The sequence below is a fragment of the Cyprinodon tularosa genome, unplaced genomic scaffold (assembly GCF_016077235.1).
Source record: "Cyprinodon tularosa strain WSP-4 unplaced genomic scaffold, ASM1607723v1 ctg236, whole genome shotgun sequence".
In the NCBI taxonomy this organism is placed as follows: domain Eukaryota; kingdom Metazoa; phylum Chordata; class Actinopteri; order Cyprinodontiformes; family Cyprinodontidae; genus Cyprinodon; species Cyprinodon tularosa.
The window spans coordinates 404,316-432,080 of NW_024038883.1; the positions used below are offsets into that span (position 1 = coordinate 404,316).

The 27,765-nt window shown below is 46.3% G+C and overlaps 2 protein-coding genes across 2 annotated transcripts; one reads left to right on the top strand and one right to left on the bottom strand.

The window, feature by feature from the left end:
* Nucleotides 1-1,305: 1,305 nt before the first annotated feature.
* ccng2 (cyclin G2) lies at nt 1,306-6,199 on the bottom strand. The gene is made up of 8 exons (XM_038287178.1): nt 6,046-6,199; nt 4,159-4,295; nt 3,944-4,081; nt 3,606-3,856; nt 2,867-2,945; nt 2,673-2,771; nt 2,282-2,481; nt 1,306-1,968 (listed from the first exon to the last, which is right to left on the bottom strand). Exons 2-8 carry the CDS (start codon nt 4,261-4,263, stop codon nt 1,863-1,865), a joined length of 978 nt encoding a protein of 325 aa, XP_038143106.1. The 5' UTR covers nt 4,264-4,295; nt 6,046-6,199; the 3' UTR covers nt 1,306-1,862.
* Nucleotides 6,200-8,204: 2,005 nt separating this feature from the next.
* ccni (cyclin I) lies at nt 8,205-27,504 on the top strand. The gene is made up of 10 exons (XM_038287150.1): nt 8,205-8,427; nt 10,591-10,750; nt 15,120-15,254; nt 16,795-16,869; nt 16,941-17,081; nt 17,834-17,962; nt 18,033-18,134; nt 24,627-24,774; nt 26,400-26,560; nt 26,635-27,504. The coding sequence occupies exons 2-10, from the start codon at nt 10,637-10,639 to the stop codon at nt 26,791-26,793; spliced, it is 1,164 nt and encodes a 387-aa protein (XP_038143078.1). The 5' UTR covers nt 8,205-8,427; nt 10,591-10,636; the 3' UTR covers nt 26,794-27,504.
* Nucleotides 27,505-27,765: the final 261 nt, after the last annotated feature.

Consider the following 27,765-nt stretch of genomic DNA (forward strand, 5'->3'; position numbering starts at 1 on the left):
AGGCTTTAAACCTGGGTTTAACCGGAGACTAAGCCATTCTCAAGCACATATCAAGGAGCTCATTCTGAGCCTGGATCCAGATTTATTGTTGATTCTGTTCATGGTGGAGAATCCTGCTTCACAGCAGCAGGTTGAGCCAAACATCCTCTAAATGTGCAGGGTCATCTTTGAGCACGCCATTTCACTTTTCTTTCACCAGTTCACCGCAGTTCTTCCAGCAGTCCACACTTTCTCTGCTCTCTTTTTCTCATGGTCTTCTCCTTCTTTCCCATCGCCCGGCTTGCCACAGGTTTGCCTGCTGTGTCTAAAAGTAGCAGCAGCAGCAACCCAGACTGACAGCTCATTGGCTCATTTGGATCACGTGCAGCCTGGAGCCGGACGCTCCCCAGGGCTTTACCGTATTAACAGGAGAAGAGGCGCAAGTGAAGTTAGACATTGTCGCTGGACAACATGCATTAATTTATAAATGTTTTAAATCAGGTTGGATCCGGATCGCTAATCTGTGACCTCTGCTATAGCATAACATCAGTGAATCAGGGCCTGAGCAGATCTGGTACGTAGAGCGTCTCAGAGCTGTGATCATGGTTTATGGTTTGAGGAATGACTGATGGCAGAACTCTGAAATGGTTCCTTGGTTCTGTTGATCTGGCTGCCTGAATAATGGACCCGTTCTGGTACCTGAAGGATTGCTCTTTGGTCTTTTCATTAGTCCAGAACCCAGATTTCATTAAACCTGTCGCTCTGTCAAACTGGCCATCGTCTCTTCAACACCATTCTATTCAGTTTATTTCTATAGCTCCAATTCACATCATGTCATCTCAGGTCACTTTCCAGTTCACCAGATCATCCAGTCAGATTGATTCAATGTTTTCTATCTAAGGAAAACCAGCTGATTGCATCGACTCATTGACTCTTCAGCAATCCCTCACACTAAGCATGCTTGTAGCGACAGTGGAGAGGAAAAACTCCCTTTGAACAGGAAGAAACCTCCAGCAGAACCAGGCTCAGTGTGAGCGGCCATCTGCTGAGGCCCACTGGGGTTCAAGGAGACAGAAGCAGACATAGAAAAAGAAGCATAGATGCAAAAGGCAGCAGAGGAAGTTTCCCACAAGTCCTGAAGGAACTAAGGTGGCTCATTTTGGACAAACCCGACGAGTTTTTCTCTTCTGATGGAATTAACAGTGAAGGGAAATGAAAAAACCAGCAGACAACAGGTTAAAAATAGATTTTTTATAAGGTTTTTCTTTTTCAGGACATGTGACAAAAAAAAGAATAAATAACTATCTACAAATAACTATTAATAGATTTTTTTATACATAATTTACAGTTTTTACATTTTTTCTATGAAACTTTTTTAACTTTTTTTGACACGTTAAGGATTATTTAGCTTCAAACATTCTGACCTTTAAACTAGCCACATCCTAGCATTAGCATCTTTAGCAGATCACAGGTTAAACACACATCCTAATAACTCGATTCAGACTGACGATTAAAAATAAAAACTGTGCAAATTAAACTTAGAAAGAAAGGAAAAGCAGCAGCGGCGGCGGTCCGAGGACTCATCAGGAGGTGGACAAACTTTTCGCAGCACCATCATCCTCATCAGATTCTAGATGTAGAGTAAATAGAACCACAGCTGCCGCTTTCCTCTGCTGTGCTTCACAGAAACAGTCGTAGGTGAAAAGTAGACATTTGGTGGGATGAACAGGACGACCCGGAGTTGCACACGCTGCACCCTGGAATGTCACATCTCTATGGCAACAAACGAGTCTACCAACGGCCTAATCTAGCAGTCGGCTGCAGGGTGGGGTTCAAACGAGGAGGAGGGGGGAGGGCTGGGGGTCCGGGCGTCGGCGCCGCCGTTAGCGGCCGAGGTGCAGAGGGAAGAAGGCTCCTTCGGCGTCGCTGCCCAGAGAGCTGCTGAGGGCCTCGTCTCCTGAACTCAGCAGGTCTTCAGAGGAGTCCTCGCTGAGGAGGAAACAGAGGAGAACGTCACTCTAACACCATAGATCTATATCACATTCTGATCATTCAATGCAACTGGTTCCACTGATCAGGAGCTGAAATTCTGGTTTTCTGGACCTCCTCCTGATGGTGTCTCAGGTAAAGCCCAGTTAAACCCAGGGGCGGAATTAGGAAATTTAGGGCCCTAGGCAAAGACAGGCAGGGGGCCCTCTGAAGTCCCTAGATTTGGCGCCAGGAGCTTTTTAGAAATCAAAGTGCTAGAGGGGTCTGACAAAACAATGGTGTGCTGATGAACAGCGCATCGTCGTTTTCTGACCTCTCGCTCTGATCCCAGCCGTCCTCGGGGATGGTGGACAGCTCCGGCACGCTGCGGTGGCTGTGCAGGCTCTGGGCGGTGCGCCGGGACACGATCCACTGCAGCTTCCTGTGGTTGGGCTTGCTGCATTTGGGCGAGGCGTAGTCCGACAGGCGGCGGGCCACCCGCTCGCTCCAGCGCTGCAGCTCTGCGTCGGGAACCTGCGAGGGGAGAGCAGCAGAGTTTAGGGCCATGAGGCCACCGGGCTGGAAGCACCTGGAGGGTCAATCGGCTGCTCCTCCAAGAATCTGGAATTTCCAAGAACCGGCGTGACGTCAGCGGCTTTTAGTTTCAGTTTGACTCGGTTGAACTGGTTCAGCGGGTTGGCTTTAGGCCCCGCCCCCTGACATACCTTCAGGTGTCTCTGGATGTGGAAGGCGATCTCCAGCATATCCTCCGATCCGATGGTTTCCATCTCCTGCCTCAGAAGGGCCAGAGCCAGGATGGACGGCTGGGAGGAAGGACAGAGAGAGACCGGATCAGCGCCGCCGTCCGAACGGAGCGACCATTCCCCCCTCCCCCTCCTGAGGGTGTGTGGATCCTTACCTTGGCTTTAGAGAAGGAGATGCGGCACAGACAGGCTTTGAGTTGAGCTTCCAGCTTCTCCAGGCTCAGCGCCTCCATCCTGTTCAATTCAGTGTATTTATAAAGCGCCAGTTCACATCACATCAAGGTACTTTACAATACAGCAGATGATCCAGTCAGATTGATTCAAGCATGCTTGTAGCGACAGTGGAGAGGAAAAACTCCCTTTGAACAGGAAGGAACCTCCAGCAGAACCAGGCTCAGTGTGAGCGGCCATCTGCTGAGGCCCACTGGGGTTCTGATCAGCTGAAATCACCCGGAGCGGAGTTCTGTCAGACCAGCATACCCAGTCAGACCAGCATACCAGTTTATCCCTTTAGTTTATTACTTAAGTTTTCTATGAAATAAAGATTTTAAACTACCTTAACAGACGTGTATCCTTTTAATCATGTACAATAAAAAGAAACTAATTACTTTTTGGTGTTTTTTGAAGCGTATGGCGATCTGACCATGATGATTATTATTGATGATTAAAGGGATACTCGCCCTGAGGCGGTGTAAAGTCTAATATTCGTACAAAACTAAAGGGATAAAGGCTAATTTTGACGTCTTGCACGTGTCTATTGACCATGAAGGGTCTACAGAAGCTTTAGCTGGTTTTCATTTTAAATTTTATCAGACATCGAAGGAATTTCTGCTCATTTAGTTCCTGATGATGTGATTTTAGTGGAAAGCGAAGGTTTGCTGCTCGCAGCCTCACCTGCAGGTGGCGTGTGTGAGCGTGATCTGGTGGTACAGCTGCAGGAAGGTTAAGGCGGTCACAGCTTTGGACTTGAAGCTCAGCTTCTCGCCGATGATCTTCTCCATGCGGCAGAGGTCGGAGACGGTGAAGCGGCACTGGCCGATGCGGATGAGCTCGTCCACCGGCGTCAGGTCGCACTCCTCCTCCGTCACTCTGGCCGCCATGTGGAGGCAGCTGAGGCTGATGCAGGACAGGTGTTTGGGCTGGACCTGCAGGGAGGGAGGAGAGACGGAGGTGAGGAACGGGGCCACCGTGTGAGGCGGCTCGGGCTGAAGACGACCGCGGCGGCGGCGTACCCTCATCATGGCCAGGAATCTGTCCAGCAGGCTGACGGCGAGGACGAAGGTCCGGGCGCTGTAACCAAAGAAGCTGGTCAGGCTCCAAAGGTCCTCCACCTTGGTGTCTCTGCAGCGCGCCGAGATCTGACTGGAGCTCTGGGAACCAGAGGAGCACTGGTTGGCCTCATGCCGGTCCCTCTGAGAAGGTTTCACTTTCCTGATGCGTCCCTTACCTGCTGGGCGGAGACGATGAGGTTCAGGCCCGTCTCCTTTGGCAGAAAGTCAGCCTCCTGCTCGCAGTTCACCTTCAGCTCCTTCATCAGCCTCACGGCGTCCATCTTTAAGTCTATTTCTCCCAACGGTTCAGACACTGCAGGGAAGAAAGGAGACGTTAGTGTTCCGCCGCCGCCATGCTTCACCATGGTGAAGGACTGCTGGAGGACATAGGGACCCCTTTTTCATCATTCTGCTTCATTCTATCTCTATTCTCCCACTCTGCAGAATCTGTTAGTTCAATCTCTAACGTTCTGCTCTCTCTGCTTTTTCTCATAGTAGCTTCATCTGGTCTGTTCCTGTTTGGCTGTGACTCCATCCTGGAGAGAAATATCAGCTGTGCTGCTGCCATCAACACCTTTGTTTCTAGATGTTGGAGCTTGGCCTGTTTTCCAGTGTAGTCCTGTTTCTCTGACTGACTACTGGATGTGCTCTCTTCATCCTCTGACATGGGAGCTGGCTCAGATCTGGTGAACTGGAAAGTGCCTTCAGATGACAGGATGTAAATTGGCGCTATAGAAGTAAACTGAATTGAATTGAATAAATGCCATCCACACTTTCCAGAATGTGAACTTCGAAGGAGTGTAAGCCAGCAGCTGGTGATTTAGCAGCCGCTTGGTTGAGGTACGGCCTGGTTGTGATGTAACTCTGTCAATGATCCTTCAGGGGCCCCTGAACCCAGCTGGGCTCCTGTATCAGGTTTCTCCTTCTGACCCAAAACCTGCTTCATTAAAACAACCTTTCTGCTCCTATTTAACCAACCTGAGCCCGTTTCAGCCCACCCCCCCCCCCCCGGGTTGGAGGAGTAAATGGACCCGGAACCATCGGGCTGAGCTGAACCGTTTGTTGCTGTTTTTAAATCCTCCAGTCTGAGCGGGGGGAGGGGCGCCCGTCCGCTTTCAGCAGAAACGACAACATTCCCTCACTTTAAGCTCCTACAGTCACACACCCCGGCCTGTTAATAACACATTTAGCGAGAATCTAAAAGAAAATTTGAAAAATAGACTTGTTTTTTTGAAACTTGAGAATTTATTCCAAGAACGAAGCTGAAGTTGGCTTCCGGTTCGTTCGCTGTAAAGGGCCAATCCGCTGTTTTTTCTCTGCCTAGAATTCAGAAACATCTAATGATCAAGGTAAATTTTAGATAAATTACGTTTCAGATAAATAATGTTTCAGATAAATTAATATAAATGATCAAACATGAACTTTAATGGGTGGAAATGTTTGTTTTGTTTCGTTAAAGTCCGACCAGTGTAGAAAGAAGAAACTAGAATCTGTATTTTTCTCTTTCTGGCTTCGTTTTCATCACCATCTGAAAATCTAAGATATTAACAGTTGGATTTGTTTTGTTTTTTAAAGGGTTTCCAGTTTTGTGATGACAGAAAATAAAAAGTAAAACTAAAGTTTCCTCTTTTTGTCCTTTTACCCAATAATCCAGATGTTGTTGGGTAAAAAACAGTGTTGGAAATCCTTCCTGTTCTTCGGAGAACCTTCGGATCTCTGTCAGGTTTATTTAAAATAAATCTCAGGTTATTTTCAGGTTAGAAAAAGCGGCTGATCAAACAGCTTCCAGGTTCAAAGAAAAAAAAAAACCGTTTGATCTCTCACTCGGGGGGGCTGAATCGGAAGCTAACTTCGTCGTCGTTTCGGGATTTATTTTCTGATCAAACTAAATAATTTCACCCTGTACACAGACTGACTGACGCCCTGACATGTTATCGCTGAAACCTAACCTTAATTAAGGGACAATCATCCAGTTTTTGTTTCCCTTCTTTACTAAAACCGCATCGAAGCTGAAACCTGGTCGCTTTCAGGATGAGTTTAAATCTGTTAAATGTTTTTCTTACCTGTTTCTGCTGCTTAAAGCCACATTTCTGTCCTTCTGCCGGTTGTTGACGTTAATTCCTTCTTTCTTTCTCTACCCTTTTTTCTGCTCCTCCTTTCTCTTTTTTCTGCCCTTTGTTGACGTTCAGAGAAGCTCCGCCCATACGTCCTGCTGAAGCAGCGTCAGCCAATCACAGCCTCGCTTTGGAGCTAGCAACCCCCCCTTCCGAGGGTTAGCCGCATGAACTAAGACTTTAAATAAATGTTTTATCTCATTGTTCACTGTTCCTCCGTTTTTTCTGTCGGTCTTCGACTTTAAAAGTGACCAAAAATGAATAACTAACGACGGACGGGATTTCTGAACGGCGCTACATGAGACGCACCCCCCTGTGACTGACGTTTCCTTTAGCCAATCAGCATCAACTGGCTTATTTCGTTCAAATAGTCCGCCCAAAATCCTTTGATTTGATTGGTGTAGGGGAATAAAACTCCCTGACGCAATCTACATGACGTAGTTCGCTTTTGCCAGTCTTTTAACAACTGTTTCAGCAAGACTTTTGAAATCCTGGTCATCAGATTAAATGTTAAAATACTGGAAACCATTTCACACCGTTTGTTGTTGAAAATGAAGAAACGCCTTCCAGCTAAAAGGTATTTAATCCGGAAATCCTAAAAATAAATTAAAATATAACCCAGAATTTCCGTAATTTATTTCATAAAGGTGAAACTCCAGTATTACATTGATTTATTTCACGTGTTTATTTTATCAAGTTCTGTTCATTTTTCAACAAATAAACAGCCCAAATTCTGCTACTGAACACAAAAATTAAATACTAATTTAAAACCATCAAAGAAACACACGCATAGATCCAAATAAATAAATGATATATTTTTTTAATTCACTTTGAATTACAATGAAATATAAATTCCTGAAATGTTCTGGTAGTTTTAGGGGAAAAAAAGGATAAATCTCTTCCCTATGCATCATGTTCCAGGTTTCACAGATCTAATCCTGGAGGAAACATGGGGGGTAGTTTTTTTTTTTCTTTTTTTTCTTTTTTTGCTACATAAACTAAAACCAGAATAAAATTATTGTTGATTTTTCAAACATAAATGTATCGTTCTGAGGTTGATTAGTTTCTTCTGTTGTGGAATGATATCCTAAAGCTTCATATTACCAATTAGAAGCATAAAAACTGATATAAGCTTTAAATCTTTGAAAATATTAAGGGTGAAAATAAAATGGAAGCATAAATGCTTTTTGACATCACTGTTAATCCATTTAGCTGTTTTTTGCAAAGGTTTTAGTCAGTTTGACCCTTTAATCATCCCATGGTTGTTTTGAATTATTTCTGATTTGGTCAGAAGTTGCAACTGGTCAATTATTAAGAAAAAATTACATAATACATGATGGATTGAAAAAAAATCCATATCCGTATTAAAAAAAATTTGCAGGAGAAGCGATGGTCGTGGAGAGAGGAGGGCTCCATGGCCCTGATGATTGCAGAGTTAATAAGAATCCGTGAGGCAGACACCCTGTCTACTTTTAAGGCTTAAAACCTTCTTTTTTTGATACAGCTTGTAGCTCAGGATCTGGTGAACTGTAAAATGCTGAGAATTGGTGAAAATTGGCGCTATAGAAATATACTGAATTCAATTAATAACTGGAATCGGCTGATTTTACTTTGATAGAAAACATTTAACAGATCAGTCAATGAATTTTCGCTGCCTTAATGAATTTGGGCTAAAGAAATAAACTAACCTGAATTAAAATGGAATCAAACGTGTTTTTCTGTAACCCTGTTTTTTACTTTGCACACTGAAAGTTAAGTAACAGCTTTTACTCAGTGCGCTGAAGGCACAGACTGTAACACAATGATCACTTTATAGTCAGCTACTCAGCTGGATAATAAAGTATATCTATAATAAAGATTATACATGTAATGTCTGCTATGAGCGGGTGAAAGCCAAAGTTTAAATCCTTTTACAATCTTAAAGTCATTGAAGCCTGTTCTAAATTCTATGACCAAATCTGGGTCTATTAAACCAACTGGAGGAATTTTTGTTGTTGTTGTTGCTAAATTTAACGCTTTATTTACAGTAGAAACATGAAGAAAAGGGAACTGTAAACGGAGGGTGCGATTGTTTCCTCCGCTGGCTCTGCCAGCAGGTGGGCGGGGTCTGCTCCTCTCCTTCCTCCCCGTCCCTTCCTCGGAAGTAGACGTATCCCGTCTATATTCCGTATTTTTTTTTTTTATATTTTTATATCGACCCCTTTACCCTTAAAACACAAGATGGACGACTAAACCGGAGCACGGGTCCTCGATTCCACCCGTCTTTCTCTCTGCCTGGATCGAGTGGACCGGATGAAACCCAAACGAGTTTTTCTCCGCTTCGCAGGGGAGGTAAGCCTCCGGGCTCCGTCTACTTACTGGACATGAGTCAGACATTTAAATGCCCCGGTGGGGTTGTTAGTGTTTACAACAACAATATAACCGTCTGGCTTTTCTCTATAACCCCATTAGATTCCTCTGAGGCTGCTGTTTATTATAGACCTAAACCATAAAAGTAGTTTTTAGCGAAATGTCGGCTAGTCAGCTGCTAGCTGCGCAGTGGGTTGCTATAAAGGTAGCTGTATTCCAGCAGTTAGTCAGGTTCAGGTTGAAATGCGCAGTGAGTTCCAGATGTTTCTGCGGAAAGTTTCAGGTGTTTTCCAGCGCAGGTGGATTCCTACTGAGTCACTGGTCTCCGTCTATTATCTGGATTGCTGATTACCCGTTGGTAGTACCAGTGGCGGTTCTAGACCAAATGTTCCAGGGGGTCCGGAGGGGGCCCAGAAAAGCATGAAATAAAAAACAGGGCAAGAGATTCAAATATATTAAGAGAGCTACCTGGAGTCAAATTTCTATTCAATTAGTTTTCATTAAAATTCGATGTCTTCTACGTTCATAATTTAGGAATTTTACATATTTTTGACTTAATTTAATAAAAATTACCATTTTCCAATAAAATCTGAATTAGGACTGAAGTTGAACAGACATGTACTGCTAATTCAGTCTTTATGTAAAATCTTAAAGTTCTATGTAATATATGTATTATATTACATGTAAATCATCAATGTAGCACTTTAAATGACCAACTGTTCACTGTTTTTGGGGAACTCCCGGTAGCTTTTCACACCAAACATTCAGACATGGATCCAGGTTCTAACAGGCCACTGAAGAACCTGGATCACGTCAGGTTCACACAGAACAAAGTTATATTAAATGTGAATAAATGACAGCCTGCTGAGCTCCGATGTTCACTTTAAAGTCAAACAGTGTGACCTTTGACCCCAGCATTAGTTTAATCCATCCAATGATCCTTCAGCTCCATCTTCATCTCCTGCTGCGTACCGATGCTCCTCTGCTGCTCCTCAGAAACTCCCCTCTGTGACCTCAGAGGGTCGATCCGTCTCCCCTTAAACATCAGAGCTCCCTAAGCTAACAGCTGTTAGCTGGTCAGACGTGTTTCTGGTTCTCCGATGGTGGATTTCATCCAGAGGAGGAATCTTTACCAGGAACTGCAGGATTCTGGACCTGCTGGTCCAAACCTCGGATCTCTATTTATTCCCTGGATTGCTGATTGGCCGTTGGTAGAACAGGGTTAAAGTGAAGCCACCAGCAGCCATATTGGTACTCCCTAGTTAGACCGGTCTCAATGTAAACAATCTGTGCGCTACAGCATCGAACAACGAGGATGTTCTCATTTTCAGGGAGACTGAAGACTTTTAAAATAAAGATAAATTCATCACTTTGACACAGACTGGCTGTTTCATAGCATCAGTAGATTACTTTGACTAGGCCCATTACATTGCAGAGTCATTATGAAGTCTATAAATCATGTAATATAACATATTATACAATCCATCACAATGAAATTAATGTGTTAATTAATGGAGCAGAATAATACAGATGAGCCAAAAGTGCTAAATTGATGATGTACATGTAATAAACATGGATTTATTACATTGTTATAGTAGTTACATAGTACATGTCTGCTAATGCATGCAGTATATATATATATATATATATATAAACATATTTAAACTTTCTTTTTGTAGCCAGATCCTGCACAGGGAGGCATTTTTACTGTGCATCTCCGTGGTAGTGGGGAGTACCAATATGGCGGACGGTGGCTTCACTTTTTTCTGGCAATCAGCAGTGAATAAATAGAGATCAGTGGATCCAAACGGGTCTGATACCAGAACCAGAACACAGAGGGATGCTGGTTCCTTCAGAGACAGGGCGGTTCTAGCGCCCCTGGTGGCAGAAAGGAACATAGCGCTGCTTTAACTAGGAAGACCCCCAGACTCCAACATCCAGGTTTTAAATCAACATCACTGAACAGTTTCTTCTTATCTAGAATCTAAATGCATAGATCTGTGATATTTTGTAATGGAAACCATTGCTGGGTTTTGTTCATAAATGTGGAAACCTGATTTAAAGGAACTGAAACTAGAGCCTGACACCCGTGAAGCTCACCTGCAGCCTTCATGGTGCGCCTCTCATGGATGTGTCTGCATGCAGGTAGCTGTATCCAGTGGGGAGGTAGGCTCGACCTGGGGAGGACAGAATGAAGTTCGCCCAACCCTGGGGACGCCAGAGGCTGGCTTTTCTCCTGGAGAACGCCGCCTCTAGGGAAGCCAAGATGTGGAGGGGCTACGTGCCGAAGAAGCCCACCCCCCAGGTGAGGATTCAGCACCATGTTTGTTTCTTACGTTCTACTGGATGCTAAATGAATTGAAAGGAAAGAAAGTTCCCAGTGTGACGCTAACACTTTAAGGATCTGATGTCACTGATTTCACTTCATCTTCAGCTTTCAGGGGAAAACCTGAACATTCAAACAACCTGCTTCTCCTTTTAGCTCCTTTCTTAGTTATGAAAATAAAACTGGGTCCAAACTGCTCATCCAGTCAGTATTCACACACGTATACATGCAGGTTTATCTATAAGCAGGTCAAAGTTTATGTTTGTTTTTAGACTGAAGGGGAAGCAGGACATGTTTGACTCGCTGCTGCTTTAAAGATGACAAGGATTTTCTTTTTGGTTTTTATTCAGGGAATTCAGAAACTTGGGCTGCCTGGTTTTAGAAATGCTCCCTGATTGGTTGGCAGTCTGACTAGAAGTGATTTCCAGACACTTTCAGTAGAAACAGTTCAGAATAAATTGTTTTTCTGGGTCAAAAAAGTGGATTAAAAATCTAATCTGAGCTCCGCTGCCTCCTATAAGATCAGTTTATGGCTCAATCCCAAAACATAAAGTAGTTCCCCCCCTCCTTCTCCCCCCTTCACCTGTCGATGGGTCAAAGGTAAAACCTGTATCAGAGGTAGGAAAGGAGTCCCAGACTGGATCCAGATGGCCTTCGTTACGTAACGGACGCACCCATGAAGGATGCGGCTCTGATTGGGACCACAGCCCTCCAGAAAAGAACTGTCAGTTATAAAACTCAAGCTTACGAAGGTAAAGACGTTAGCATGAGTCAAACAGTCTGGAAGCCGTATGGCTAATGGCGGCCCCAAGGAAGGTCAGGAGGTCCGTATGCCAAAGCAACCAGGCTAGGTTCCATTGGCCGAAAACTGACTGATGCCAGATAATAAAAGCCAACATATTCTGCCGGCAGGTTTCTACATTTGAAGTTAATTTAGGCGTTAATAAACTGTTTCAGAGGAGTGATCATAGCGCTCTGCATCAGCAGTGCCGCGTCTGACTCCCTGCCAGCTCCCAGATCAGCTTCTCTGATTGGTTGATGAGGCACGTCCAGCAGCTGCTTCTGAAGCGCGTCGCGCCTCAGATGCTCATAAGCTCATGACACTTCTTCTTTTGCTGCACTTCTTCTTTTCTTGATGCGCATCAACCATTGACAGCATATAAACTGGCTGCTTCTGCTCGTTTCGGTCTGAACGTAGCATTAGTGTTAAGTATCATCTCTGCTTTTATTGTGAAATGCAGACAGACAGATAGACCTTGAGAGGAAATGACATGGGGTTGCCAGGGGTAACGGCAGGTCCAAAGCAGAGGGTCTGGGAGGATGAGGATTAACCAAATATTAAACAATCATTCCAGCCATAAATAAGGTGTTTGCAAAACATCACATGTCATTCCTGAATATAACTAATATCACTTTCTATCAGGAAATGAGCGCAGCGCTAACGTCTGCTGGGATGGAGACGTCTAATAATTCTGTATGTCTTAAAAACAAAATCAGCACAATTCATAGTTTAACCTGCAGAAATAAAGTAGCGCTGAAAATGAGCTTCATGGGGGTCAGTTGACCTCTGAGTTCCTCAAAAATAATTTTTAATATCTCTGAAACAAAAGCAGCACATGTGATCTTTTATTAATTTATTTAAATGTTTCCAAATAACCTTTTAAATTTCCCAGACCTGCACTAATGAAGCCCTTAGCATTCAGTGTTTCTGCTGAGTTTCACCTCGGTGGCGTTCAGCCTCACGCAGCTGAAGCTCCTCCCATTTGATGATGCGGTCCAGGGTGTAAACACTGGATCTGAGGTGCAGAGCAGTGAGCTGCAGGAAACTGACTACAGCCTAAAGCATCACAGACAGCTTTCAAACGCATCAGATCTATGTAGAGATTTCTATGATCTGTTCTGCAGGAGGAGGCCTTCCATCGTTGTTTCTCTCCAGTTAAACCAAACTCTCCTTCTAGTTTCCACCCTAAACTGAAACCCTCGACTGCGCTGAGTCAGTTTTTCCGTCTGCTCTGGCCCCCCTGAGGTGTGGCACGTTCAGGTTGTGAAATGACGTTAGCTCAGAGGCTGTTGACCAACAGTGGAGCCGCCCGGCCATGACGAAACGTTTCTTCTCAGACGTGACGCACGTCAGGAAGCGGAGCGTCCGCCGGGGGCGTGTTCCATCCCAGTCAGCTGGTTTCGGCCTGCCTCGGCATGCTGGCGTCACCTGTGGCTCCAGACGGGGCCCTCAGGTCGGGGCCACGCCTTACATCCAACAGCTGGTCGGAGAATTGGCTACAGTTCACAGGGAAACGGATCTGACCTCCTTTCTTATCATCCTGCTGCTTTTCTTTATGTCTGATGTCTTCTGCCCGACAGATAGAGATCTTTATCTGATTTATCTAAACTCTGGACTCAGTTTAATTCTCTACAGGCGTCATTTAAAGACACTTTACATTTATTATTGTTGGAGAAAAACTCAGTTTTTAAACTTGTCTCAAACTAAACAAAAACATTTTTTTTCTGTAGGTTTTTATATTGTATTCTTTTTTTTTTTATTTCTCTTTTTCAGATTTATTTTTACAAATTGCCTTCTTTTCAAGCTGCTTGTTTAAGCTAAGCTCTGGGGGCGGGCCTATCCTCTCAAAGAAGCATTTTTATTGGGCTGCTGGACGTTTGAAGTGATCCAGTTTGAAGAGAATGCGATTAAAAAAAAAACTTCAACTGAAAAACACATTTTTGAAAAAAATAAAATCTGGAGCAGTGGGTAGCACTGCTGCAGCAATGCTGCCGTGCAGCAGTGAGGTTCGGTTCCTTGCCCGGAGTCTTTCTGCAAGGAGGTTGCATGTTCTCCCTGTCCATTAATGGGTTCAAAGGATCAAACCTCTTTTGGAGTCTCAACATATTATCCCCTTTATTTGCTATTATTTAACATTTCATCGTCTATCTAAAGGAGCCGAAAGTAGAAAACAATCACTGTCAGTCTGGAAGGAAAGTCTTGCCTTCTAAGACAGACTGAGCTCTGCTATTTAACAAGGAGACACTAAAAGTCTCGGCCCATTTTTATTCTTTTTATTAATATCTGAGGTCAGAGGAGGACAAATGGAACATCTTTAAAAATGACTTTCATAGAGATTTTAGACAAAAAGTTATTCTACTTGTAGAAAACAAACTGTTGTTCTTGACACAAAGTTAAAAGTATTGTAGCCTAATGTGGCTAACTGAGCGAGCTAAAAGAGGCTAACCTGTTAGCTACTAGCACAGCTAGCCACAGCCCTACCCAGCTCTTTATATCACAGTCTAACAGCTCCTTGTTCACCAGAAATAGATTTTTTTTTTATTTTGTTGATCAGGTAAAACTTCATCGGTCATTAGACAGGCTAACGCTACAGATGCTCCCGACTCGGCACACTCTGCAGGATGTTATCGTTGTCTGGGCAACCACAATGTTCTACATCATGTGAAACTTTCAGCCAATCGTGTGGCGTAACGTCACTGGCAGGAAGCAGGACCCCAGCAGATCTGGGAGCTACAGCGGCTTCCTCCCAGAGTCCAAACTGACTGTTAGGTTAACTGGTTTCTCTAAATCCTCCTTAGGTGTGAGTGAATGGTTGTTTGTCCTTTTTGTCTCTGTGTTGCCCTGCGATGGACTGGAGACCTGTCCATGCTGGACCCCTCCTCTCACCTGGAGATAGACGCCAGCACTCCTCACCATCCCAGCAGGGATAAAGCGTGACGGAAAATGGATGGATAAAATGTGTTACAAACTGAAGAGAAAAAATAAAACCAGAAAAAAACAAAACGCAAAGTTACTCTTAAAGAACTTTTTAAGAAGTTTTTCATATTTCTATTTCTAAAACATGCTCTTTGCCACATTAAAAACTTTGCTCCAGTAATTAGGCCATCAGTAGGAACTGGCTGAAACCAGATCCGCCCACTATTGATGAATGGATTGAAATTGTTCACCAGATTTCTGTCATGGAGAGGATCTCTTTCTCCCTCCAAGTCGAAAAAGAAAACTTTTATAAGATCTGCACCAAATGGACTGAGTATGTAAAACCAATTAGATCCGACTTCATTTGACTGTTCTTATGTTTCTTTACTCCTCATGTCTTTGTGGTTTTCATTGTTCCACGTGGTTATTGTTCAATTCTGCTCATTTTTGTGAAGCTGGAATTACTGAATGTGATGAAAGCCTGAAGGAAAAACAAAAACAAAACAAAAACTTTGCTCCATATAAATTGAGCCAGCTGTAGTCATGGCAACCCGGAGCTGCTGGGTTGGTTAAAAAGCAGCGTTCAGGTCTTTCCTCAGGACGACCCAGCAGCCCAGTCCTTCCTCATGTTTCTCCCTGGTTGTTGTCCAGGATACAGACGTCTCCCCGGCCCAGAGGGACCAGGCCGTCCGCTGGCTGACGGAGCTCCACAGCAGCCTGCAGCTCTACCCAGAGACCCTGGTGCTAGCTGTTAGCATTCTGGACCGCTTCCTCGCTCCCATCAAGGTACAAAAACACAACCTGGTTCTGATGAGGCCTGGATGTCTGCAGGGAGACAGAACTCCTGCTGTTTCAACATTATCATTTCAGGATATATGAATGAAAACATCCCTGATGGCTTTGATAGTCTGAAAATGTGGATTAACTATTATCACAGGGCTGGATTTCTTCCTTCCACACAACGTTTGATTAAACGAGGATCTTTAGTGGTGAGCTTTGTTTTCCTGTGGGAGATAATGTCTCAGAAACCCAGTAGAATCCACCATGTTCCCCACTGGGATGCTCCTCTACGGCCGCCGTTAAGGATGGAACGGTTTATGCAACAGTGTGCAAGCATTGTGCAACACGTTTTGTTTATGCTAACAGCAACATGACCAACATGTCAGGCTAACAATCAACCGAACCGAAAACCGTGAACCGAACCGAACCGTGGATTCTGTGAACCGTTCCACCCCTAGCCGCTGTTAATAAATTAATCAGGAGGAGATGATGTAATCCGATCCAGTTTTATTTGTTAAGCAGTTAAAAAACAACCACAGCTGACCATCGGCTGTAAAGAAAAAAATAAAACATAAAACGGTACAGATGAGAATAAAATGACTCCTGCAGCAGTGTGTCGCAGTGAGCTTGACGCAGACATTTTTGATTTGTGCTTAATTTTGAAGCGTGGTCTGTTCTATACGCTGTGGGTCTAGATACGGCCGAGGAGGTGAGGAAGTGGAGGCGAGTTTAGTCCGTCAATGGAGGGACATGAGGGCAAAAAGAGCGGAGATCCAGGTGGAAAAAGGGTCCCAGCGTTCTCACGCACCTCGCTCTTCTATTCAATTCAATTCTATTCAGTTTATTTCTATAGCTCCAATTCACATTCATGTCATCTCAGGTCACTTTATAGATCCAGATCAACCAGATCATCCAGTCAGATTGATTCAAAGTTTTCTATCTAAGGAAAACCAGCTGATTGCATCGACTCATTGACTCTTCAGCAATCCCTCACACTAAGCATGCTTGTAGCGACAGAAGCAGACAGAAGCAGACATAGAAAAAGAAGCATAGATACAAAAGGCAACTGTCAACCAGCTCCACAGGCGCCCCCCCCCCCCGTCCAGGAAACACACAGCCTTCTACCTGGTCAAACTTCACCAGTTGTTTTCAGCAATTTCGGTCATAACAACGAAACAATACATTTTTTTTAATTTTTGTTATTTTTCCTATTTTTTAATTAATGTTACTTTTAAAAGATTTGATAAATTTCTGTCCAGATTGATGGATTCTGGTTTAGAACCATGAAAGATTATTTAATGAGAAATGATTTTAGTGTCGGAGCACGAGGTGGAAGCTGTTCCTTTGGTTAACCTTCCTCCTCCTCATCCTCCAGTTCCATTGTTTAGGACATTCCTGAGTCTCGCTTATCGTGTTGAAAATGTTTAAGTTTTCACACCCGCATCACTAAACCTGGTTTTATGAGTGCAGCTCCTCAGTTTTTTCTTTAGTTTTGGTTTTCTGTTCCAAGCAGAAACTGATCATCTGATGGGACCTTTGTTTGCAGGCCCGTCCAAAGTACCTGCGCTGCATCGCCATCGCCTGCTTCTTCCTGGCTGCCAAGACCTGCGAGGAGGATGAGGTAAAGGTGGGCAGCATTGTGAGGCAGCGGCTGCGGGAGTCTGTCCGTCTGACGGCGTGTCTGTGTGTCAGTGTGTTCCCTCTCTGAAGGAGCTGGCTGCTTCCAGTAACTGCGGCTGTTATCCGTCTGAGATCCTGAGGATGGAGAGGCTGATCCTGGACAAACTGGACTGGGATCTGCACACCGCCACCGCGCTGGACTTCCTGCACATCGTAATGTCAAACACACACCGCCGTTTGCTTGGCTTCCATAGAGCAGGAAATGGAAATACTGCAGAGCAGTGGAGGAGCACAGAGGCTGGCTAGTTTAGATCTGAGTCTGAGACGAGAGGATCAGAGGAACAGCTTCTTCCAGAACTAAACAGCTTTGTTCTATTAAACCTTGTTTTTATGGTTTGGAGGTTTCCTCTCCACATTTGATTAGCTGTCAATCAAACTCTGCCAGCTGTTTTCCAGCTGTGCTTAGATCCTCTGATCCAGGGCTGGTGAATCTGACCAGCTCAGCGCTGCCATCTGCTGGTAGAAGATTTTTCTTTGAATTTTCTTCCTGCACTAAATCAGTAAATGTTCCATATAGTGAAGCTTAAAGTATAATATTTTCGCCTCAAATGATCTTAAAATGTAATTTTATTGAACAACAGCAACAGAAAAATGAACTTTTAACTTAATCCTCTGAGCTCTGTGAGCGCTAACCTGGAAGCTGCTGCTGCCGCAGTGCATGCTGGGACAGCTGTCAGTCTGGAGAACAAGTCTGCTCTGATGCATGCTGGGTAAAGAGGGAGGGGCCAGAACAACATCCAGGGACTTTGTCCGTTCTCAGTCTGCTGTTCTAGTGAACTGGAACAGTGCTAGGGCTGAGGATGATGACGTTTCACGAGAACGCACAAGTACACAGCTTGAGAAAAGACTTTAGAGTGGGTCTGATCAGAGCGACATCCTGAATTCTCGTCCCTCCTCTTCCTCAGTTCCACGCCATGGTGTTGTCGTGCCGGTCCGGCCTTCTGGAGCTGCTGTCAGGAGTGAGCCGCTCTCAGCACCTTGCCGTCCTCACGCAGCGGCTCTACTCCTGCCTGGCCGATCACTCTGTCATGCAGGTTGGTTCAGAGCTTCCCTGGTTTCTCTGTTTGAACTGAGCTTGAATGACCTGGATCTGTTTCTGATCAGCTCAGAGGATCCATGCTGGCCTTGGCCCTCATCAGCCTGGAGCTGGAGACCTGCTGTCCTGATTGGCTGGCTCTCACCATCGACCTGCTGAGGAAGGCTCAGGTCTGTGGTCTGGCTTCATTTAGGCGCCGTCTTCTCACTGACCTTTGCCCTCTGGAGCTCTGGCCTCCTCATATCTGCCGCCATGTTAGAAAGCGACTCCATCTAAACCCTGAAGGAAAAGGTTTAATGACGGCTGAGCCAGAACCTGGTACCAGGGTTCTGAGGGAGCAGAAATCCCTTCATTTCATATCGGAATTAATTAATTAAACAAATGGAAATTATTTTAAAAACATTAAATATCAAAATCTCAAATTAATTCTCTAATCTTTGTAGATGTTTTCTGTCCCTCTGAGGCTCCTCTCATATTTCCTATCCTGTTTAATTTCCTTTATTGTTTTATTTTTCTTTTCCTTCCTTCCTTCCTTCCTTCCTTCCTTCCTTCCTTCCTTCCTTCCTTCCTTCCTTCCTTCCTTCCTTCCTTCCTTCCTTCCTTCCTTCCTTCCTTCCTTCCTTCCTTCCTTCCTTCCACACTCCATTTCTTCCTTCCTTCCTTCCTTCCTTCCTTCCACACTCCATTTCTTCCTTCCTTCCACACTCCATTTCTTCCTTCCTTCCTCCCTCCAACACTTCCTTCCCTCCCTCCCTCCATCCCTCCAACACTTCCTTCCTTCCTCCAACACTTCCTTCCCTCCATCCCTCCAACACTTCCTTCCTTCCTTCCTTGCTCCAACACTTCCTTCCTTCCTTCTTTCCTTCCTTCCTCCCTCCAACACTTCTTCCTTCCTCCCTCCCTCCCTCCCTCCCTTTGACCAGAGATTCCTTCCTTCCTTCCTTCCTTCCTCCCTCCAACACTTCTTCCTTCCTTCCTTCCTTCCTTCCTTCCTTCCTCCCTCACTCCAACACTTCCTTCCTTCCTTCCTTCCTTCCTTCCTCCCTCCCTTGGAGCAGAGATTCCTTCCTTCCTTCCTTTCCCCCTTTCCTTCCTCCCTCCCTTCCTTCCTTAATTCCTTCCTTCCGTCCTTCCTTCCTTAATTCCTTCACTCCTTTCCTTCCTCCCTCCCTCCCTCCCTCCCTCCCTCCCTCCCTTGGACCAGAGATTCCTTCCTTCCTTCCTTCCTTCCTCCCTCCCTCCCTCCCTCCCTCCCTCCCTCCCTCCCTCCCTCCCTCCCTCCCTCCCTCCCTCCAACACTTCCTTCCTTCCTCCCTCCCTTGGAGCAGAGATTCCTTCCTTCCTTCCTTTCCCCCTTTCCTTCCTCCCTCCCTTCCTTCCTTAATTCATTCCTTCCTTCCTTCCTTAATTCCTTCCCTCCTTTCCTTCCTCCCTTCTTTCCTTTCTTTCCTTCCTTAATTCCTTCCCTCCTTTCCTTCCTTCCTCCCTCCCTTGGAGCAGAGATTCCTTCCTTCCTTCCTTTCCCCCTTTCCTTCCTCCCTCCCTTCCTTCCTTAATTCCTTCCTTCCGTCCTTCCTTCCTTAATTCCTTCCCTCCTTTCCTTCCTTCCTTCCTTAATTCCTTCCCTCCTTTCCTTCCTCCTTTCCTTCCTTCCTTCCTCCCTCCCTCCCTCCCTCCATCCCTCCAACACTTCCTTCCTCCCTCCAACACTTCCTTCCTTCCTTCCTTCCTCCCTCCAACACTTCCTTCCTTCCTTCCTTCCTTCCTTGCTCCAACACTTCCTTCCTTCCTCCCTCCAACACTTCTTCCTTCCTTCCTTCCTCCCTCCCTCCCTCCCTTGGACCAGAGATTCCTTCCTTCCTTCCTTCCTTCCTTGCTCCAACACTTCCTTCCTTCCTTCCTTAATTCCTTCACTCCTTTCCTTCCTTCCTTCCTTCCTCCCTCCCTCCCTCCCTCCCTCCCTCCCTCCCTTGGACCAGAGATTCATTCCTTCCTTCCTTCCTTCCTTCCTTGCTTCCTTCCTTCCTCCCTCCAACACTTCTTCCTTCCTTCCTCCCTCCCTCCCTCCCTTGGACCAGAGATTCCTTCCTTCCTTCCTTCCTTCCTTCCTTCCTTCCTCCCTCCCTCCAACACTTCTTCCTTCCTTCCTTCCTTCCTTCCTTCCTTCCTTCCTCCAACACTTCTTCCTCCTTTCCTTCCTTCCTCCCTCCCTTGGAGCAGAGATTCCTTCCTTCCTTCCTTTCCCCCTTTCCTTCCTCCCTCCCTTCCTTCCTTAATTCCTTCCTTCCGTCCTTCCTTCCTTAATTCCTTCCCTCCTTTCCTTCCTTCCTTCCTTAATTCCTTCCCTCCTTTCCTTCCTCCTTTCCTTCCTTCCTTCCTTCCTCCCTCCCTCCCTCCCTCCCTCCCTCCCTCCCTCCCTCCCTCCCTCCCTCCAACACTTCCTTCCCTCCCTCCATCCCTCCAACACTTCCTTCCTCCCTCCAACACTTCCTTCCTTCCTTCCTTCCTCCCTCCAACACTTCCTTCCTTCCTTTCCCCCTGTCCTTCCTCCCTCCCTTCCTTCCTTAATTCCTTCCTTCCGTCCTTCCTTCCTTAATTCCTTTCCTTCCTTCCTTCCTTAATTCCTTCCTTCCTTAATTCCTTCCCTCCTTTCCTTCCTTCCTTCCTTCCTCCCTCCCTCCCTCCATCCCTCCAACACTTCCTTCCTCCCTCCAACACTTCCTTCCTTCCTCCCTCCAACACTTCCTTCCTTCCTTCCTCCCTCACTCCAACACTTCCTTCCTTCCTCCCTCCAACACTTCTTCCTTCCTTCCTCCCTCCCTCCCTCCCTTGGACCAGAGATTCCTTCCTTAATTCCTTCCCTCCTTTCCTTCCTCCCTTCCTTCCTTTCTTTCCTTCCTTAATTCCTTCCCTCCTTTCCTTCCTTCCTCCCTCCCTTGGAGCAGAGATTCCTTCCTTCCTTCCTTTCCCCCTTTCCTTCCTCCCTCCCTTCCTTCCTTAATTCCTTCCTTCCGTCCTTCCTTCCTTAATTCCTTCCCTCCTTTCCTTCCTTCCTTCCTTAATTCCTTCCCTCCTTTCCTTCCTCCTTTCCTTCCTTCCTCCCTCCCTCCCTCCATCCCTCCAACACTTCCTTCCTCCCTCCAACACTTCCTTCCTTCCTTCCTTCCTCCCTCCAACACTTCCTTCCTTCCTTCCTTTCCCCCTTTCCTTCCTCCCTCCCTTCCTTCCTTAATTCCTTCCTTCCGTCCTTCCTTCCTTAATTCCTTCCCTCCTTTCCTTCCTTCCTTCCTTAATTCCTTCCCTCCTTTCCTTCCTTCCTTCCTTCCTTCCTTCCTTCCTCCCTCCATCCCTCCAACACTTCCTTCCTTCCTTCCTTCCTCCCTCCAACACTTCCTTCCTTCCTTTCCCCCTTTCCTTCCTCCCTCCCTTCCTTCCTTAATTCCTTCCTTCCGTCCTTCCTTCCTTAATTCCTTCCCTCCTTTCCTTCCTTCCTTCCTTAATTCCTTCCCTCCTTTCCTTCCTTCCTTCCTTCCTCCATCCCTCCAACACTTCCTTCCTTCCTCCCTCCAACACTTCCTTCCTTCCTCCCTCCAACACTTCCTTCCTTCCTTCCTTCCTTCCTTGCTCCAACACTTCCTTCCTTCCTCCCTCCAACACTTCTTCCTTCCTTCCTCCCTCCCTCCCTCCCTTGGACCAGAGATTCCTTCCTTCCTTCCTTCCTTCCTTCCTTCCTCCCTCCCTCCAACACTTCTTCCTTCCTTCCTTCCTTCCTTCCTTCCTTCCTTCCTCCAACACTTCTTCCTCCTTTCCTTCCTTCCTCCCTCCCTTGGAGCAGAGATTCCTTCCTTCCTTCCTTTCCCCCTTTCCTTCCTCCCTCCCTTCCTTCCTTAATTCCTTCCTTCCGTCCTTCCTTCCTTAATTCCTTCCCTCCTTTCCTTCCTTCCTTCCTTAATTCCTTCCCTCCTTTCCTTCCTCCTTTCCTTCCTTCCTTCCTCCCTCCCTCCCTCCATCCCTCCAACACTTCCTTCCTCCCTCCAACACTTCCTTCCTTCCTTCCTTCCTCCCTCCAACACTTCCTTCCTTCCTTCCTTTCCCCCTTTCCTTCCTCCCTCCCTTCCTTCCTTAATTCCTTCCTTCCGTCCTTCCTTCCTTAATTCCTTCCCTCCTTTCCTTCCTTCCTTCCTTAATTCCTTCCCTCCTTTCCTTCCTTCCTTCCTTCCTTCCTTCCTCCCTCCATCCCTCCAACACTTCCTTCCTTCCTTCCTTCCTCCCTCCAACACTTCCTTACTTCCTTTCCCCCTTTCCTTCCTCCCTCCCTTCCTTCCTTAATTCCTTCCTTCCGTCCTTCCTTCCTTAATTCCTTCCCTCCTTTCCTTCCTTCCTTCCTTAATTCCTTCCCTCCTTTCCTTCCTTCCTTCCTTCCTCCATCCCTCCAACACTTCCTTCCTTCCTCCCTCCAACACTTCCTTCCTTCCTCCCTCCAACACTTCCTTCCTTCCTTCCTTCCTTCCTTGCTCCAACACTTCCTTCCTTCCTCCCTCCAACACTTCTTCCTTCCTTCCTCCCTCCCTCCCTCCCTTGGACCAGAGATTCCTTCCTTCCTTCCTTCCTTCCTTCCTTCCTTCCTTCCTTCCTCCCTCCCTCCAACACTTCTTCCTTCCTTCCTTCCTTCCTTCCTTCCTTCCTTCCTCCAACACTTCTTCCTCCTTTCCTTCCTCCCTCCCTTGGAGCAGAGATTCCTTCCTTCCTTCCTTTCCCCCTTTCCTTCCTCCCTCCCTTCCTTCCTTAATTCCTTCCTTCCGTCCTTCCTTCCTTAATTCCTTCCCTCCTTTCCTTCCTTCCTTCCTTAATTCCTTCCCTCCTTTCCTTCCTCCTTTCCTTCCTTCCTTCCTTCCTTCCTCCCTCCCTCCCTCCCTCCCTCCCTCCCTCCCTCCCTCCCTCCCTCCAACACTTCCTTCCCTCCCTCCATCCCTCCAACACTTCCTTCCTCCCTCCAACACTTCCTTCCTTCCTTCCTTCCTCCCTCCAACACTTCCTTCCTTCCTTTCCCCCTGTCCTTCCTCCCTCCCTTCCTTCCTTAATTCCTTCCTTCCGTCCTTCCTTCCTTAATTCCTTTCCTTCCTTCCTTCCTTAATTCCTTCCTTCCTTAATTCCTTCCCTCCTTTCCTTCCTTCCTTCCTTCCTCCCTCCATCCCTCCAACACTTCCTTCCTCCCTCCAACACTTCCTTCCTTCCTCCCTCCAACACTTACTTCCTTCCTTCCTTCCTTCCTTGCTCCAACACTTCCTTCCTTCCTCCCTCCAACACTTCTTCCTTCCTTCCTCCCTCCCTCCCTCCCTTGGACCAGAGATTCCTTCCTTCCTTCCTTCCTTCCTCCCTCACTCCAACACTTCCTTCCTTCCTCCCTCCCTTGGAGCAGAGATTCCTTCCTTCCTTTCCCCCTTTCCTTCCTCCCTTCCTTCCTTCCGTCCTTCCGTCCTTAATTCCTTCCCTCCTTTCCTTCCTTCCTTCCTTAATTCCTTCCCTCCTTTCCTTCCTCCCTTCCTTCCTTTCTTTCCTTCCTTAATTCCTTCCCTCCTTTCCTTCCTCCCTCCCTCCCTCCCTCCCTCCAACACTTCCTTCCTTCCTTCCTTCCTTTCCCCCTTTCCTTCCTCCCTCCCTTCCTTCCTTAATTCCTTCCTTCCGTCCTTCCTTCCTTAATTCCTTCCCTCCTTTCCTTCCTTCCTTCCTTAATTCCTTCCCTCCTTTCCTTCGTCCTTTCCTTCCTCCCTCCCTCCCTCCCTCCCTCCCTCCCTCCCTCCCTCCCTCCCTCCCTCCCTCCCTCCCTCCCTCCCTCCCTCCCTCCCTCCAACACTTCCTTCCTCCCTCCAACACTTCCTTCCTTCCTCCCTCCAACACTTCCTTCCTTCCTTCCTTCCTTCCTTGCTCCAACACTTCCTTCCTTCCTTCCTCCCTCCAACACTTCTTCCTTCCTTCCTTCCTTCCTCCCTCCAACACTTCTTCCTTCCTTCCTTCCTTCCTTCCTTCCTCCCTCACTCCAACACTTACTTCCTTCCTCCCTCCCTCCCTCCCTCCCTTGGACCAGAGATTCCTTCCTTCCTCCCTCCCTCCCTCCCTCCCTCCCTCCCTCCCTCCCTCCCTCCCTCCCTCCCTCCCTCCCTCCCTCCCTCCCTCCCTCCCTCCAACACTTCTTCCTTCCTTCCTTCCTTCCTTCCTTCCTCCCTCACTCCAACACTTACTTCCTTCCTTCCTCCCTCCCTTGGAGCAGAGATTCCTTCCTTCCTTTCCCCCTTTCCTTCCTCCCTTCCTTCCTTCCGTCCTTAATTCCTTCCCTCCTTTCCTTCCTTCCTTCCTTAATTCCTTCCCTCCTTTCCTTCCTCCCTTCCTTCCTTTCTTTCCTTCCTTAATTCCTTCCCTCCTTTCCTTCCTTCCTTCCTTCCTTAATTCCTTCCCTCCTTTCCTTCCTCCCTTCCTTCCTTTCTTTCCTTCCTTAATTCCTTCCCTCCTTTCCTTCCTTCCTCCCTCCTTTGGAGCAGAGATCAGACCAGAAGGTTTTTTAGATCAGTTTGAGGAGAAAGCTCAGACCGTCACCATGGTAACCGAGCAGCTGTCAGTTTCCTCGTCTTCGTTCCGTTGACCCCTCCTCTCTGTCTGTCCCTCAGATGGACAGCTCAGAGCTGATCCGCAGCAGGGAGCTGGTTGAACGTAGCCTCTCCACACCCAGAGCTTCCCTGCCTCCAAACACCGTTTACATCTACCAACCCCTGCAGCTCGGAGTCCGGGCGCGCTCACTGACCCGCCGCACACCAGGTAGGTTCATCATCATCATCATCATCCACTCTGTTGCCTGCAGAGCCAGTTTGGATCCAGATTCGTCCTCCAAAAGTGGATGAATCTTCCACAGAGACTCTGGGGGAGCTGCACAGATCCACAGCTCAGGGGCAGCAGTCTGTGCCAGGGTTCCTACATGTCCTTGATATCCTGGAAAGGTTTTGAATGGGAAAAAATAACTTCAGGTCCTTGAAAGTCATTTAAAAAAAAAACTCCCTGAAAAGAGTTTTTCTCATTGAGGTTTTAAAATTTCTCCCAAATAAATCGAAAACAAAACAAAATCTGGGGAAACAGCTAAATTTATCCCAAAACCGTAAAGTTCAAATAGAAAACACAAACTTATAGTTCCTCATTTGATAGTATTTACAAAATTAAATACATTGCAACTAAAAAAATCCAGTATTTTGTTGTTTATAGCATAAAATAATTCACAATGTTAAATTCCTCATTCGGTCACGTGACCCACTGAGGGACGCTGTGACGTCAGTTTAGTCAGGAAGGAGTCGTTTTACATAGCGAGTCGATATTTATTCACCTTAGTGATGCAGTTTTTATCCTTTAACGAGGACGAAGCAATCTCAGTGGTTTCATTAAAGCTGCTGGTTTAATCAGCGCTGCTAAATGTTCTTTGATCTTATGCAGAGCTGCTGGAAGTTCATTACTTGTGAGTTTTAATTAGTTTAAACCAGAGTCTAACCTCTAGTTTGAAGAGGGGATGATAGGATTGGGTTCGGTTTGGTTGGCGGCCGGGCGTGAAGGCTGGCGGTCAGTCTTGGAGCCCTGTGTGCGGTGCTGTCGCACACAGGGCTCGGACCATAATAAACGGGAATCCATCTGGAGCTGCAGCTTCACGAAACAGTGCAGCTGGAGAGAGAAATATTTCATAAAAAATTAAATGCTTTTAATCAGCTTTATTGCCATCAGGCACTTTATTAAAGCTATAAAACAGAGAAAACAAGCCGTCGATTCTTTATTGAATCTAACTGATGCTGTGAGAGCAGGACTGATGATTAAAGATCTGAACATAGTTTGCTTTATCGGCTCGGACGCTACAGATTGTCCGGTTAATTTTTGTTTAATCTGTTTAAACCAAACCAGGTCCTTCAGATAATTAAACATTCCTTTTCCCGATCCTGCACCATCCCTACAACAGACCACTGTAATGAGGTTTTAATGATCCTTTCATAGAGCTTAACAATGTGTGAAGTAGTGTTTCTGTAAACCCGCCGGAGGACGATTGATGACACTGATGTCACAGCTGGGTTTGGTCATGTTTTGGTCGTGTTTTCGCATAGAGAAAATAAATAATAATCTACCATCACACCATGAAACTGCTCTAGATGCACTGCTTTCTATTTGAACTTTAATTGATTAAAACATTAATTAAACTTTGATTTCTGGATTGGATTTCTTTAAAATCTTCATTTACCAAACATGTCCTCTCCAACAATCATGGAGCAGATTTCCCCCCATAGACCTGCTGCTGTAGAGAAAGGCGGATCTAGAGAGGATTGATCGTCCAATCAGATCAACTCTGGTCAGAAAAGGACCAGAATCCTTTCAGATGTAGCTGATGAGGATCTTCCTGTGGGTTTGTCATCCAGGGACCATCCAGACCTCCGGGGACCAACCCGCCCTGCCTCAGACAGCTGCTGCTGGAGAGGAGAGCAGCTCCTCAGACCGCCAAGCTCCGCCTCCTTCGCCTAAACACCTCAACCACCTGCAGATGGTCACCCTGCGCTGCAAAGCTTCCACCAAACGGAAGGTGAGATCATCTGCAGAAAAAAAGAAACTCACTTTCCCCCTCAGGTGGCGGTAATAACCCGCGTCTGCCTGCAGGTGGAGCAGATGGAGGTGGACGACTTCTACGACGGCATCAAGCGCCTCTACAACGAAGACGTCACCGCCGCAGTCCATGAGGGGGCGGCAGGAGGGGAGGGGGTGTTTGTCGGCGGCTCCTCCCCCTGCCCTCCTCTGCAGCCGGTCAGCTCCTCGTAGAGACGGGAACCTCCTCAGCTGCTCCTCCCTGCTGAGGTGCTTTTCATCGCCAACGCGCGCGTCGGGACTTCGAGCCGTTCAGCTGGAATTGATGTCAGCTCCCATCATCCCCTGCAGCTGGAAAACAGAGCCCTCCCAAAAAAAACTAACTAAACATCCAAAATGTCAAAAAAAAAAAAAAAGCGCTCCTTTGCTTCTGATGTAATTATTCTGTTTGTTTAACACAGATAAGGAATTACAAAATCCAAAAAAAAAACTAAAAACACAAAGTTTCCTTAAAAAAAAAAGAGACTTCCTGCCTTTCATGTCCGCTGCTGGTGAAGATTTTAACTTCTATTTGTTCCTGTTGTTTCTGTTCTGCATGTTTTCTCCACATTCAGGCGTAGAAATCAGCCGATTCTCATAGATCAGCCTTTTTTTGAATGTTCCGAACGTTTGTTTTTAGCTGCAGACCTGGAAGCATGAGCAGCACCATGTCTGGATGAATGAGCCACCTGCTGGTCGCTGCTAGTTCTGCCCGTAAATGTGCCGAAGGTTTCAGGAGACCATCTGTCCTCATGTTCAAAGGTGGTTTTTAACCCTCCCCATTTTTGTTATTAAATTATTTCTCTCCATGTGAAAAAAAAAGAAAAAATTGCTCTGTTCCTGCTGAAGGAGCTGCTGCTGGCTGCTTCAGGACCCTGAACACTAAATAAAGACTTTACAACGAGACACGGTCTGCTTTGCTTTATGTCTGATAGTCCAAGGTAAATAGGAAGTTACCTCCACTAAAACACTTCCATGTTTCTAAACGGGGAGCAAGTCCCTTTAAGGGTGTCGCCATGGTGATTCAGACATACAATACCTATGGCTTTTACTCTTTTTCAAACCCTTTTAGATAATCTTGTGAAGAAACAAACTTTTTCTTTGAAAACAAATGTAGTTTTTATTTCCTATGATGTTAAAAAGCAGCTTGACGAGTCGACATTTTTA